The sequence below is a fragment of the Calypte anna genome, chromosome 3 (assembly GCF_003957555.1).
Source record: "Calypte anna isolate BGI_N300 chromosome 3, bCalAnn1_v1.p, whole genome shotgun sequence".
Lineage (NCBI taxonomy): Eukaryota > Metazoa > Chordata > Aves > Apodiformes > Trochilidae > Calypte > Calypte anna.
The window spans coordinates 12,098,267-12,112,938 of record NC_044246.1 but is presented as its reverse complement, the minus strand read 5'-3'; the positions used below and the strand labels follow the sequence as shown (position 1 = coordinate 12,112,938).

At 39.4% G+C, this 14,672-nt stretch overlaps 1 protein-coding gene across 2 annotated transcripts in view; it reads left to right on the top strand.

The window, feature by feature from the left end:
- Positions 1 to 81: 81 nt before the first annotated feature.
- EIF2AK2 (eukaryotic translation initiation factor 2 alpha kinase 2) overlaps positions 82 to 14,672 on the top strand; it is a 23,200-nt gene continuing 8,609 nt past the window's right edge. The window contains exons 1-13 of one of the 2 annotated variants that reach the window (XM_008494003.2): positions 82 to 164; positions 530 to 1,015; positions 2,237 to 2,329; positions 5,084 to 5,219; positions 5,737 to 5,863; positions 7,879 to 7,993; positions 9,144 to 9,310; positions 10,038 to 10,164; positions 11,874 to 11,932; positions 12,770 to 12,854; positions 13,303 to 13,337; positions 13,503 to 13,637; positions 13,992 to 14,111. In XM_008494003.2, the coding sequence (XP_008492225.1) occupies positions 5,760 to 5,863; positions 7,879 to 7,993; positions 9,144 to 9,310; positions 10,038 to 10,164; positions 11,874 to 11,932; positions 12,770 to 12,854; positions 13,303 to 13,337; positions 13,503 to 13,637; positions 13,992 to 14,111 (947 nt within the window). In that variant the 5' untranslated portion in view covers positions 82 to 164; positions 530 to 1,015; positions 2,237 to 2,329; positions 5,084 to 5,219; positions 5,737 to 5,759. Of the gene's footprint in view, positions 165 to 529; positions 1,016 to 2,236; positions 2,330 to 5,083; positions 5,220 to 5,736; positions 5,864 to 7,878; positions 7,994 to 9,143; positions 9,311 to 10,037; positions 10,165 to 11,873; positions 11,933 to 12,769; positions 12,855 to 13,302; positions 13,338 to 13,502; positions 13,638 to 13,991; positions 14,112 to 14,672 lie in introns of those variants that run through there. The other variant, XM_030447025.1, reaches the window with a different exon arrangement.

The following is a 14,672-nucleotide window of genomic DNA, read 5'->3' as shown; positions in this document are numbered from 1 at the left end:
CTTCGGCGGCGCGGGGCGGAGCCTCGGGGCGCTGCGTCACGGCCGTGAGGCCGCTGGAGTGGGTGGGGGTGAGCGGCAGCCCCGTCCCTCTGAGGTAAAGCCCTCTGACCGGTGCCGCGGGGCGGAGCTTCGCACGCTCGGGTGCCCCCAGCTGGGAAAAGCAGGTTGGGATCACTCAGGACGCTGGAGTTGGGTTGTGAGGAGGTTGCACTCGGGATGTGAGGAGAAGGGAGCCAGGGGGTCGTCCTTTTAAGCTGCCCTGTCTGGCTGCAGGCAGGGTGTTTGTGGTACGCCGGGGGAAGGGGAGACGTGGCGGCAGCTGCGGAGCCGAGGAGGCGGCAGCAGTACCACCACCACCAATAGCACCAGCACCACCAATAGCACCAGCACCGTTAGAAGGGGCAGGGGAAGGGTGATCATGAGGCGTGTCGAAAGCGGTCAACACGGGGACCGGAAAGTGGCTATAGGTGGGGCCGCTCCGTTAGCTTTTGTTTATTAATCTGTTGGTTTTATTTTTCCTTTTGTTAAGGCGTGCTTTCTGGGTGAGGCAACCGTGAGTTGGCATCTGATCTGTAAATACCTGCTGAACGGTGCTACGGGACTAACCTGAAAGGATCTCCCCTGCAGCGTTTGCACCGGGCGCGGTTGGGCGGCTCCCTGGTTCTCCCTTCTGCCCGCTCCCGGCCCACCCCGCTCCCTTCTGTCGGAGACAGCCGCAGCTTTGCTCCCTGTTCCCGTCCCTGGGGCTGGCTGCCCTATCGCTCTCTAGCCCCTGGCTGCTGGTGTCTCTGGTGAAACTTGTTATCACCCTTGTGAGATGTTAAAAGGAAGTTCCCTGCTGGAAAGCGTGTGCCTCCGTGGCGCCCGGTGGTGCCGACGTCCGTAGCTTCCTACCCCGGTGCGTTCGGGCACGATGCCTTTCCCGGCTTTGCTGTTGCTTTCCTGGGCAAAACAACCCACGATGCCTCCACGGTACCAAGATGATCTGTTGTTCATGATGCAGTCAATGACTTAAGTATAAACACTTAGGTATTTGGGGAACTGGTATGACAGTAGAGTATTTTAAATTCTTAAACATCGATATTTTCTATAGCCTATGATTCAGAAAGGCATTAGGATGGTGGCCTGGAAGGCATGATAGAACATTTTACCAGGTGTATGTATCACCTGCTCTTTCAGATTGTTTGCCCCAGGGTGAAGTTTTAACAGAAGGCTTCATTCCTCAAGTAATACTCCTATTATTCTTTGATAATATGTTTTGATAAACATAGTTTTGTATTAGCCAGAAAGCAAATTTTATTTTGATTTCTGTTAGTACTGCTAATGTTCATTAGACATTTGTAATTATACAGCATTCACAAAACTGGAGCAAACGTTATGTCTTTCCAGAGAAACTGAAATTTCACTCCAGGCCACTTTCAGTTCTGAAAGCTGTGCCTTTGGTAGCAATCTCCTTGTGTGATAAAAGATTCTTGGGTCATGCATGGGACCAAAAAAAAAATGCTCCAAGGAGCTTGGCATATGGTGAGTAAAACTACAGAATCCAGGGGTTTAGGGAGAAGAAGGGGTTCTGAGAAGAAACAGTCATGGCTAAGAGATCCTGTACTTAAGGAAGTAAGAGAAGTTTTAATAAAATTGCTCTCATTGACTTGTCATAAAATGTGTTCCTTTCATTTGATAATCTGGGAAAAAGTTTCAGCATGCAGATTTTGTGTACCTCTACTGAATTACCATTTTCCAAAACTTAAATAGAAAAGCAATTCAAAATAGCTGAATTTCTAGGGTTCTCTCCATGTAGGAAGACAGCGTCTGTTTCAGACAGCTTTGCAATCCAGTCAGTAAACCATGGGTAAGCTTTGTGCTTTCTTTGACAGTTGGTCAGAGAGATCATAATTGTAAAATAAATGTCCTAGAAGATTTTTATATCTTTGCTGGAAGCTTTTAAATATAGAACTGAAGTAGTTAAACCATGCTTGGTAGTAATATTTTCAATTTATTTTTATTTTTCTGGTCAACTGTGCACAGAAAAGTTCTGTTCACTTCAGAGCAGGACCTCAGTTTGTAAAAGCCGTTGCACTTCAGCCAGCCATTTGCCATGCTGTATTGTTATGAACCCTGTGGTTAGTAAATAAGGCCACTCTTGATGGCTTTTTCTATCAGCATTTCAGCCTGCATGATCTGAGTGCAATCTTAAACTTTCAGACTGTGTGTTACTTTCTCACTGTTCTTTCTGCAGGCTTGCTAGACATTAGAAATGCCTCACAGAAGCTCAAATCCAGGAAAAGAATGATGATCAGAAGCCTAAGTAGGAGCCAAGTTGAAACATGAGGTATATTGGGCGTTCCAGAAATGATAATATAAACCTGTGTATTTATGGGAATGAGGTCTATACATAGAATTATGGAGTTGCTTTTGGTGGGTTTTAACAGGGAAGAATGTCATGAACATTTTCAAAGAAAACTTGTTTTGTCCATACATATGGAAATAATAATTTGCTAATTATGTGACTCATATAATGGTTTGGCCTTTTTTTCTATAAGATGATTATACTTAGAAGTTTAGTGGTTTTCTTTTAATTTTTTCTAAGTTCAGTGTAATAGAATATCAAGATGAAAGGGACCTCAAGGATCAGCTGGTCCAGCCCTTCTAATACCACAGTTTAGGTGAGATGTCTCGGCACCCCATCAAGCTGAGACTTAAGACTTTCCAATGTGAGGGCAATCTATTGTTCCCCCTTGGAGACCATTCCAATGTCTGACTGTTCTCCTAGTGAAAAAATTTCCTCTTGTGTGCAATTGGAATCTCCCCAGTAGCAACTTCTGTCCATTACTCCTTGTCTTGTCCATGTGACAAGGGACTCCCTCGTAGGAAGGGAATCTTTATCTTCCTAGTAGCAACCCTTTAAATGCTGGAACATGGTAATGGAGTCTTCCCTAAGCCTTCTCTTCTCAAAGCTGAACAGAGCCAGTTTTCTTAGCCTCTCCTTGTATGGCAGGTGCTCTAGTCCTCTGATCATCCTCCTGGCCCTTCTCTGAATCCTCTCCAGCCCGTTCACATCCTGACCACAACTGAACGCAATAATCCACGTGTGGTCTCACAAGTGCTTGGGATAGTGACCTCTTTATCTCTGCTGGTGACGGCCTTGTTGATGCAGCAGAGCATCCTGTTGGCTTTCTTTGCTGCTGCAGCAGCACACTGTTTGCTCATGTTGAGCCTGTTATCCACCAAGACCTCAAGGTCCTTTTCCATAAGGCTGCTGTGTAGCCAAGTGGATCCCAGTCTGAGCTTCACTCTTGGGTTATGTGGGTGCAAGGCCTTACACTTTTCCACACTTCATAAAGTTAATGCTAGCCTCCTCCTCCAGTCTGTCTGGGTCATCCTGGAGTGTGGCTCAACCTCTGCTAATCTTGGCATCATCAGCAAACTTCATTGGGGTACTCTTGATTCCAATATTGAGGTCGCTTATTAAGATTCTAAACAACATTGGGCTAATTATCGATCCCTGGGGAACTCCACTTGTGACTGGTTGCCAGTTTGAGAAGGATCTATTGACTGTCCTCTGGGTACAGTCTGTCACTCAGTTCCCAACCCATGGCACAGACCATGTGTCAAGGCCATAAAGAGTCAGTTTCTCTAGGAAGGGACTGTGAGGTACCATATCAAAAGCCTTGGAAAAGTCCAGGTAGATGATGTCCGCTGCTCACCTGACATCAACTGAGCAGGTTACTTTGCCATAGAAGGCAATTAGGTTTGTCAGGCATGATTTGCCTATGATAAATCCGTGTTGGGTTTTCCTAATCACGTGTTTCGTTTTGCTTGTGATAGTCCTCAGGAGGATTCACTCCATGACTTTCCTAGGGACTGACGTGAGGCTAGTGGGTCTGTAATTGCCCGGGCCCTCCTTTGAGTCTTTCTTGAAGATGGGGGTGACATTATCCTTCCTCCAGTCTTCAGGGATGTCTCTTGATCTCTATGACTTCTCAAAGATTATGGAAAGTGGCTTTGCAGTGACATCAGCTGATTCCCTCAACACCTTGGAGTGGATGGCATCTGGGCTCTGATTTTTGTGAGTCAAGCACTTGTAATAGTTGATGCACCAGGTCTTCCTTTACTGATGCCAGGTCGGTGTCTGAATCAACCTGGACTTTTGTTCCTATGTCCTGGGACCTAACAGCACTGGTAGAGACAGAGGTGAAGAAGGTGTTGAGAACCTCTGCCTTTTCAGCAGGGTTGGTGACCAGTTCACCTATTTAATAGTGGGCCAATATTATTCCTCTGTTTCTGCTTGTTGTTCATATATCTGAAGAACCCTTTCTTGAAGTATTTGATGTCTCTGGCCAAATTTAGCTCAAGCTGAGCTTTTGCTTTCCTAACTGCTGTGTGCTCTGTGGTGTGATCTCTAAAAAGTAGAAGATCACCTATGTAAAATCAGCTCATTGATACAGGAGGAGCATGGTGAAGCACTATGTAAAAAATGTGTTGATTTTTTTTTTTCCTTCTTTTTCCTAAATTTACATTAGCAGTACAGCTTCAATTGGAATAACCTGTGACTGCTGACCACCTCATTAAAGAATGCCCACATGTGTAGAATTAGAAAAGTAGAGAAGCTGTTTAAGGTTTGAGAGCGACAGCAGTAAAATGGAATGCAATAAAATAATACAGTGCAATAAAATATTACTCAAACCAAGGTTAGCAACTGAATTTTAAATTCAAAATGTGTGAAAGGAAATATGTTTTGTTACTTGCCCTGACTATGGTTTGGGATTCATTTCTTTGTGAAGCTGCTTAGGCTGAGACAATAGCAGGGTTGGGGGATACTGATATGAACACCAAGTACACTTGGACTTGTAGTTAACCCTGTCACACTTTGTGTGTTGACCGGCTAGTCCAAGAAGGAAAAGGGCTACTAAAAATAAAATACTTGGATGTATTTGGGAAAGCCTGAGTGTGTCACTGCTCTCCCCTGTCCGTGCTGGGCGCTGTGCTATGCACAGTATTTTCCTGTAGCTGCCCTGTACCCTTGTTACGGAACAGGGCGGCCACGCCTAACCGGGGGCTCAGGAGCTTTCGGTTTCGTTTTCAGCCGGGGCGGTCGCTGTTGAGGAAACGAAATCGGAGCGGTGCCATTCAGCCGCTTTGCACTTCCCTGCCGCACCGTACGGTACCGTGCCGGCTGCCGATGCCTCTGGGGATCCCGGGACGTCTGCCGCGGCCCGGAGGTGAGTGCGGGGCGGAGGCGCAGGGAGGGAAGGGATTTTTAGGTCGGGTCCCGGTCCCGGTCCCCCAGGCTCAAGCGGAGCCGGCGGCTGCCCGCGCTCCGCTTCACTGCCGGCAGCCTGGGCCACCGACAGCCAGCCTGCCGGTGTCACTGGGCCTGGCTGTCGTCGCGGTTGAAGAGTATGTTAAAATACCTCCTGGTTTTTCCTCTGAAGGAATCGATTCTAACATTACCGATCCCCCCCGCCCCCCGCTCCCAAAGGATTCAGTGAAAAATTCAGCCTTTTCCTGCCAATCTGCTAACAAATCTTCTCTAATCACTCAATTATCTGCTTTCTAAATGTTATTCCAGTCAATGAGTCTTCAAAAGCAGTTGCAGATCAAGCACTTGAAACAGAAATCAGAATTAACTTCCCGTGAAGTTCTATTTCATATTGCAGCAGAGGTCTGCCAAGATTAAGGGGCTGTCTCTATGCTGTGCCTGCAGGCACTAATGTGTCTTTGGATGTTGCATTGCAGAACCTTTTTGATACTGTGTCAAAATGGAACGTGAGTGCATGGGGAAGATCAACAATTACTGTCAAAAGCGGAACCTTAACCCGTTTTATATGGATATTGAGAAGACAGGCCCACCTCATAATCCTAAGTAAGTTCACTGTGTGTGCCAATAAATACCAGGACTCTTCCTGTAGTGAACAAGCTGGTTAAAGCTTGCAGTCATAAAAGTCAGTTATAGAAGTATTTATATGGCAGGAGAGCTGGTTGAAGCATCAAATGAGTGGAGAGGATGTCATGTGATAGGGTTTGAAGAGAAAACATTTCAGAGTTTAAAACCCAATTTTTGGAACTCAACAGCAATGCACATCTTACTGGTAGCTATAGTATGTTCTAAGTATGTTGTGCATCTGCCATGAAATCTCTCAGGAACTTGAGAGATTTCAGCAAGTTGAGTGGGTTTCAGCATGCAAGTACTTTAGTTTATGATCTATGATAACTTAAGCGCTTTGATTTTTATTTAGATTTACAGAGTTATTTGATTTATGTTGTTAATTTTAACCATAAAGTTTGAATGTGTATTAATTTACTGGGTACCCAACTATGTATTATGTGTCGTTAATTTTTGAACATCTATTACAAGAGAAGGATCCTTTGTGTAAGCTGTTTTGCTTCTACTTTTACACACAATTGCAGGTGACGTTATATGTTTTCTTTTTCAACATGAGTATAGTGTTTTGCTATTTTTTCCCCCACCAAAGATCACAGACACTCAAGAGTTATGATGTTTTGTCGTGTGTTTTGTTTTTGTTAGTTTGCATGAAGACAAGGCTTATGCTAATAATTAATTATTATTATGCTAATAATTTTAGCATCTTTCATCTTGACAGCCAGCACTGCCTGTGCTCAGACCTGACCATAGTTCTAGAATAAATTAATAGGTATTATCTGGGTCTCAAATGTTAATCAGTAATCTTTATTTATTTTCCCACATGATAAGTTAAAAAGTAACCCCTACAGTACTCCAGGTGGGATCTCACCAGAGTGGAGTAGAGGGGGAGAATCCCCTCCCTTGACCTGTGGATCATGTTTCTTTTGATGCAGCCCAGGATGCAGTTGGCTTTCTGGGCTGTGAGCAAACATTGCTGACTCACGTCCAGCTTTTCACCTGCCAGCACACCCAAGTCCTTTTTGCAGGGCTGCTCTCAATTCCTTTATCCTCCAGCCTGTATTGATACTTGGGATTACCTGGACCTGGGTGGAGGACCTTGCATTTGGCTTTGTTGAACTTCATCAAGTTCACATGGGACCACTTCCTGAGCTTGTCAAAGTCCTTCTGCATGGCATCCCATTCCTCAGCTGTGTCAACCACACCACTCAATTTAGCATCATTTGCAAATTTGCTGAGGGTGCACTCAATCCCACTGTCTATGTCACTGATCCCTGAGGGACACCACAACCCTCTGGATGCAACCATCCAAGCAATCCATATCCACCAAGCAGTCCACCCACCCAATCTCTCCAATTTAGAGAGAAGGATGCTATGGGGGACTGTGCCACTGCTGCATGGGAAGCAGTGGATACACAGTTGTGCAATGGAGTGTGGAAGCATCAGTGGTTGAAAGTAGAAGGGCAGGACTAGGAGGTTTTTTTGTGGGGGACTGCCTTTAAATTCATGTTTCATGAATCACGAGACCTGTTTTTTGCACTTACTAAAGAGGGTATGTAGCAGAGTATCAAAGGTCAGAGTAATGTCATGTCTGGATGTGTGTAATCAAGTTTAGCTAAACTTTCTGTGTAGTGTTACAGAGCTGAGATGTGTCCTGGTGTTAGGGTTTGACAGCCTTGCCTGCAACAATGCTGACCTTATGCATTCTTTTGCTTTCAAAAATTGAAATAATTGTGCTTTTAAAAAGCAGTTAAGCATTTAAAAACACTTTTAGGACTAAGTACATGCATTTGTGACTAGGGAGGAAACATTTAAAATATTTGTACTGAAGAGTTATGATAATAAGGAGTTTGATAAAAGCACATGAATATATAAATACTTAAGCAGTTAATTTATAGCACTTCGTAGATGAAAAAAAGAAAGTTGAATCTGACACAGTAATTGAGTATGTATATGCCAAAATGTAACAATGTTTTACTAAAGCTTCTTAATTGCAGATTCACAGTTGCACTTAATATAAATGGAGAAGAATATGGTAGAGGCACTGGTAAATCTAAGAAGGAAGCAAGAGCAGTAGCAGCAAAAGAAGCATGGGAAAAGATTGAGAAACAGGTGACTAACCTGTAGGATTTTTATTTATTCATTTTATGGATAGTAAAAGTTGAAAATTAATTTCTAAAAGTAGCTAATAAAATAGTTTAATTTGTAAAATCTATAATTATTTATTTAGTTGGCTTTGCTTGGTCTTATTGAGTGCTTTTCTACTTCTTACAATTGTTTTCCTGGTTGCTATGCTTCAAGGTTGGTATGTAATATTGAGAGTATTTCCTCCTCTGCTGTTACAGAAGATGAGCAAAAGCATTTGCCTTTGTCAAGCTGCCTTGCTACATCCAAACTGGACACTGTTCATTTTCAGGAATTCAGTGTCTTCAGAACATTTGTAGGGCATTGTTGTGTCTGTTGCCACTCTGTTGATAAAAATGCTTACTTTCACTTGAACTCACACATCTTTGTTTCCTTCTAATTATGTTTTCTACAGTATAAGTGATTTGGCACTCTTTATCCTGCCTTGATTTCGTGTAGGTTTGAATTTTGTCCCTCTGTTTTCTGCCATGTGTTTTGTGGTAACCATTCTTAATTTTCTTTTTTTGACTGAATGCTCTTAGCACCTTTTGAGTGAAATTTTTCCTTACCTGTTTCCATATGCTTTTTATTTTGTCATTGTCATTGCTTTAACATATTTGCTTCGTGTTTGCTAATATACAATTAATGCTGCCTAATCATGAGATAGCCAAAAATCTTGCTTTCTTCTCTTGTGCATGCTCAGAAACATTTGCAGCCCTTGCTAATGGCAGCATCAGCAACATCCTGCTGACATTCCTTTTCTTGGCTGTGGTCAGATTGTGAGAAAATGGATAAGGCAGGATTAGTTTTTTTGGGTTTTGTTTTTTGTTTTTTTGTTTTTTTTTTTTTTTTTTAGATGATTCACATTCATTGCCTGTGTTTCCTTAAGGCAGATGGGAGGAGACACGGTGATAGGTTGTTAAAGACATTGATGCAATACTTGGAAAACTGGATTTACATTTATTTGGAAATTAAAAACGTGCTAATTCTTGTTGCCACAAGAGACTCTGTTAAAGCAATCCTCAGATTTCTTAAAAGTATTTTGAAATGCTGACAAACCTTTCATCTGTATTCGATCTCGTGCATTGTTTATCCTAACCTATTAAGCTGTAAGTTACCTTTTTTGTTTGTTTTCTAGTTAGAGAATCCTTCAAATGTGGAAGCTGTAGAATTAATGAAAAGTCCAGTGATATTACCTGTAACACGCAGCAACTATATTGGCACTCTGAATAGATACTCACAAAAGACATTGCAACTACTCGATTTTCCTGACCGGGAACGAATTGGAGATGACCATGCTCCCATGTAAGATGCACTTTGTCTTCATAGTTTTTTTTAATACTTTTTTTTGTTGTTGTTTACTAACACTACCATTATTTACATGAGTAGTGTTAGATGAAGGTGGTTTAAGAGTGGAAGGTTACAGCACAGGAGTAGAAACTAAGAGGATTGGGTCTGTTTATCTGGGAGAAGAGACAGATAATAAAATGGTAGTCAGTGTTGACAAATCATCAGTAATCTTGATTGTAGCTCTGGCACCCTTGGGGACCCCTAGGAACAAAGTGGCCAAGGAGAACCTGCTGATTACCTCTTCTGTATGTATTGTAGTTAGTGAGTTGTAGAAACATTCCAGATAATGACAGCTGAGACATGATTAAAAATATCTACATATTTGAACTTTTGACAATATCTGCTGGAAAACTCCTCCTCTCTACCCCAGCAAAATCAGGCATTTTAAAATCTGGACTGCAGATAATTTGTGATTCTGGGTCCATATGATACTATGCTTTGTGAGCAGTACAACCTTAAAAAGTGCTACATATTCATTCCCTGAGAACTGGCTATGCTGAAAGTGAGTCAAATGAGTTACCTACCATTATTATGTAGATTAAATGTATATTGGAAATACTGTCCTGAAGATATGTATTTCAGATTTCCATTCTATAATGTCATTTCATTATAGTGCTTAAAATTATCAAATTAAGACTTGTCATGTAGGACATAAGACTTCATTCCTTGCTGTATGTTACAGGTTTTCTTGTAGGTGTACCATTAGTGGTGTTGTATATGGAACTGGCACTGGACCTTCTCTTGCTGCTGCAAAACAAGCTGCTGCAAAACAAGCGTGTGAGAAGCTAATTGAGGAAGGCTGTCTAACAGTATGTGCTATGTTTAGACTTAAGGAAGAAGTTTAATTCTTATGTTTTTAATCTCTGAATATATTTCCTCACTGTATTTAAAAGCATATTTCATGAATACCACTCAAGAGGAAAGCAATATATATTTTGCTGGGTTCATTGGGCTACAGGGTTCAGTTGCTAAAATTTATATTATGCTTCTATACTCAATTTCTGGATTTAAAATACCTCAGTTGATATCTCTGTGTATTTCAGAATATGGTCTGATATACTGTCATTCAAAGATGCACAAATATTAAAATATCCTGAATCCTATCTACTTTAATATGCTGGTTGTCTCCTGTGTGGAAGTGCTGTCCAGCTGACAGGCTATGAAAATAAATCTCTTGCTGTCTTCTGTGGATTAAATAATCTATTGTGCTGTGTGATAAAAGCAAAAGCAGGAATGAGAATCAACAGGATTTGCCTTCTATGGTGGTCCAAGGAAGAGAAAAGCAACTGCTAACACCATCCTCTGGAGGGCAGAGATGTCTTCATGTTGGTGATTGTACTTCCATACGTGCAAAAAATTAACCAGAATTCTAAGGTTATCAAAACCTACTTCTGAAATGCACAGAACATATGAAATAAAATGAAGTGTAGTTTGAAGGGAAGGGGGGCAAAGTTGAAGAGCAAAGAACTATTTTTTACTTTAGGTAGTTTTTCATTGATTGGCTGTTTCCAGTGAATTTTAAATGCTTCATTTACTGTTGATTTTAAGACTACTATAGCTATAGGATCCTTCCTTAATATTTTCCTGTCGCACACTCATGGGTATTTGTACTTTTATTAAAGTCTGAAATTTTCTACCTCAAGCAGAACCTCTTTAGCAATTGTTCTAAATTTGTGGTGGTCTGCTAAGGTTTTAATTTTTCTTATTCCCAGTGGTGTCTGTGTAACAAACAAAATTTAACTAGTAAAAAGTTGTAAAGGCCCAGTAGTCCTGAATTAAAAAGAAAAAAAGTTTTGTTTGCTGGCTATCATTGAAACATAAACCCTTAATTTTTTTCTTTTTGTCAGGTTATGGTCTGTAAGATTTGTAAGTGTTGCTTTTAATATTACACTTAGACTTTTATGATGTGGAGGGAATAAAAAGGGAGGTAGAACCCCTGCTAAGTATTTAGAATTAATTTTTTCAGTTGACCCCAGTTTAGTAATCCAGGTTTTGCAGTGCAGAGCCTTCACACTGAAGTCATTGAATGTTGTGGGGGTTTTTTTGTTTGTGTTTTTTTTGTTTGTTTGTTTGGTTGGTTGGTTTGGTTTTTTACAGATTTTCAGTTTTGCTGATATATACCAAAGCCTAAATAGTTCTGGCTTACCACACAGATAGGTCTTGTTTTCCACACAGACAAATGCATATGCAATAAACAATGAAAACATGTATTTTAATAATGTTACTCTAATCCTGATCTGTAACAGATCCCAGGCTTTTATTTTTGCAAATGTGTCTACATAGTCTCAGTAGGAGTGGGAAAACCCTCACTGTGACAGGGCCCTGTGTTTCATTCCTCTATGTGCAAGTCAGGCAGATGCCTTTCTTCTGCAGGGCCTACTAATTAGTTTGTTAACAACTTTCACTTAGGACCTTGTAATCTTCCCCCCTCCTCTCCCCCCCTCTTTGACCAGCATTTTTTTCACTAGTGATTTTTTAATGTGATTTTTGTTAACCATTCTTGATTTTTGTTTTCCAGATGGAAAGTGAAGAATCTAACACCAGTTCTAGCCAAGTGCCAACTGAGTCTGACTCAGAGTAAGTTGAGTTCACTGATAATGTGATAACAAAAGTATTTACTAATTGTAGAGGGTAACGTGATCTAAATAAAATTTGTTATAGTTTCTTTATTGCTGTAGAATACTACTCAATTTGAGCTTATGTTTCTTAGACTTGAGAGCAAAATTTATTGTACTTGTGCAATTTTATTAGAGTTCTTACAGGTTAGCATATAATAATTTCATCCTTCTGATCTATTTGTATTTTGCCATGAATAGTTCTTTCAGAAGCATTTTTCTGTGATTTAAATAGCATTATTTCGTGCCTTTTTAGCATTCATTTACTTTTCTGTGTGAAGTACTTTTCTGTGCTCCACATGCTGGTTTCTCCTGTTTTTATTTTTTTAGTTTTTTAGTTTTTAGTTCTTAGTTTTTATTCTGCATAAATCTTTATTTCCACCAAAGGGAACCTTGGGTTAAGTGTTTTGTATCCAGCAGTAGTGCCACTACCACTTCTTTTATGTTCCTTGTGCAATTGTAAAGCAAGCTGATATGGCCATTGCTAGAGGTGGCTCCACTGCCTTGAAATAAATGTCTGTGTTTAACCTGTTCAGTATAAAGGATATAATAGAATATGTATCATACCTGGATATCATGATTTCACAGTATAGAAATAGAGGAGTATATTACAAAACATTATTGTTTTATTAGCTCTCCAGCATTAAATTTTGTCATAAATTGTGATTATTAAGGCTTCTTTCAGGTTTTGCTTTTAAAAAACTTTTTTTCTTTTTTTTTTTCTTTCCTTTTTGTAATGATTTTATTTATGATTGTGCTACTTTAAACTAAAACCTAGTCTGTTATTTTCCAAAAATAGCAGTGTTTGTTTCAAAGACACAGCTACACAGCTGGAAGAAAAAATGAAAGAGATGGCAATATGTAAAGAGCCTTCATCTTCTCAGGTATATATAGTATGACAATGTTCTTCCTCATCATTACATTTTAGACCCTAAACAGAGCAAGCTTCTTCTCAGAGTGTAGCATCAATTTGTTCCTTAATCCATAAACCACTAGAGAACACATGTGGAATATTCCTAAGAATATTCAGTACTTTCTTACTGTTAACCATTAGTAATTTCTGTACTGTGGACCAAAATTCTGTGCTGTTTACCAAGCAGGCAGAACTCCTAAAAAAAGGGATCATCTAAGCTTATAGTTTTCTGTGGGAGGAATGTTGGTGTCATACATAGCATATGTGAAAAATTTTAAACTAAAATACACCTTCATTCTTCCTAAGTTTTTATATAAGGTATGAACACATTTACAGACAATTCCTATTTTCATTCTCAGATATATTTTTTAACCAAGTAATATTCAGTGTATCTTGGTTTTCTTCTCTTTTTCACATAGAGAAATGCACGAAGTTGTGCCCTGAAACCCAACAGGTATGTGTGTATTTCTAGGTTGTTATCTCCTATAAAGTATATGGCAAACCCCTTCAGTTTTTCTATACCTAGGCAAAGAAATGCCAGTAGTGGGGGAGGGATTTTTATTTTCTCATATATTAGAGAAATGGCTCATTAAATGTTTTGCTTTTATCCTTGTTAAAGAAAACTGGCAGCTAATTTTGATAATGCAAAAAAAAAGGAAGGGGAAAAAAAAAAGTCACATTCAGATGAAAATCTGCCTGATTTGGACAAAAATACCAGTGAGGTGAATGGAAGTTCATACACCATGGATGAAACGTAAGAAGGATTTATTTTTTTTAAAATAAGACCTGTATGTCAATTACAGTATGTAGATGTCTAAATTTGTTTGGTTATTTATAATAAAATGTAGAAAAATACTCCTGTAAAAATAATTTTCCCAGAAAATAGGTGTTAGCAATTTATTTTTTTCAGCTTCAAATATAGTATGACATAGAATAGAATATATAGAATATTTTGGAAGATGTATTGAAACTGTCAGGATCATTTATGTATTTTGAAATTTTAATGTTAATTACACTTAAGTTTGGGGTTTTTTATATATATCCTGAAGATTTAATCTAAAGTATACTTATGTTTGGTTTTTTTTTTTTTTTTATGATTTTTTTTAAGGTTTCTTAAGAATTTTAAAAATATAGAGCTTATTGGTGAAGGTGGTTTTGGGAATGTTTTCAAAGCCACAGCAAAGCTTGATGGATTGACCTATGCAGTCAAACGAGTTCCTCTCAAAAGGTATGTACTGTGTATTTATTTCTGTTCTTTTATTTTGGTAAAACCTTAATCAAAAGTTTGGTGCTTTGGTTTATCTCTTTAATAATCCTAGCAGCGTTTAAACAACTTTTGTTATTAATTGTCCATTATTTCTGGTAAACAGTTTTCTTTATTTCTAAGTGAAGCTGAAAATGGCATGTAACTGTTGATTTTTGCATGCACTGGAATGATGTCAGGTACACTTTTTTAAAAAAAAAGTGGATCTGTTAAGTTCTGCTTTCCCTAAACGTGCTAGTGCTCTGGTTATAATATTGCAAAATGGGTTTGAAGAAAACTTGCTGATAAATCCAACATTGAAAGCAGCACTGTTTACTTTTTACAGGGAGAATTTATATATCAGTGATGCTTTACAATTACAAATAGGGAAAATTGACAAAAAAGTGAAAGCAATACATTTTGTAGTTTGTAATTGGAAAATACTTTAAATCCAGCCAATGTTAGTTGTTCTTTACAAGTTTTGACAGAGAATGATGATCTTAGTTTATTTTTTTTAAATAATTTTCTGTAAAAAAAAAAAAGAAA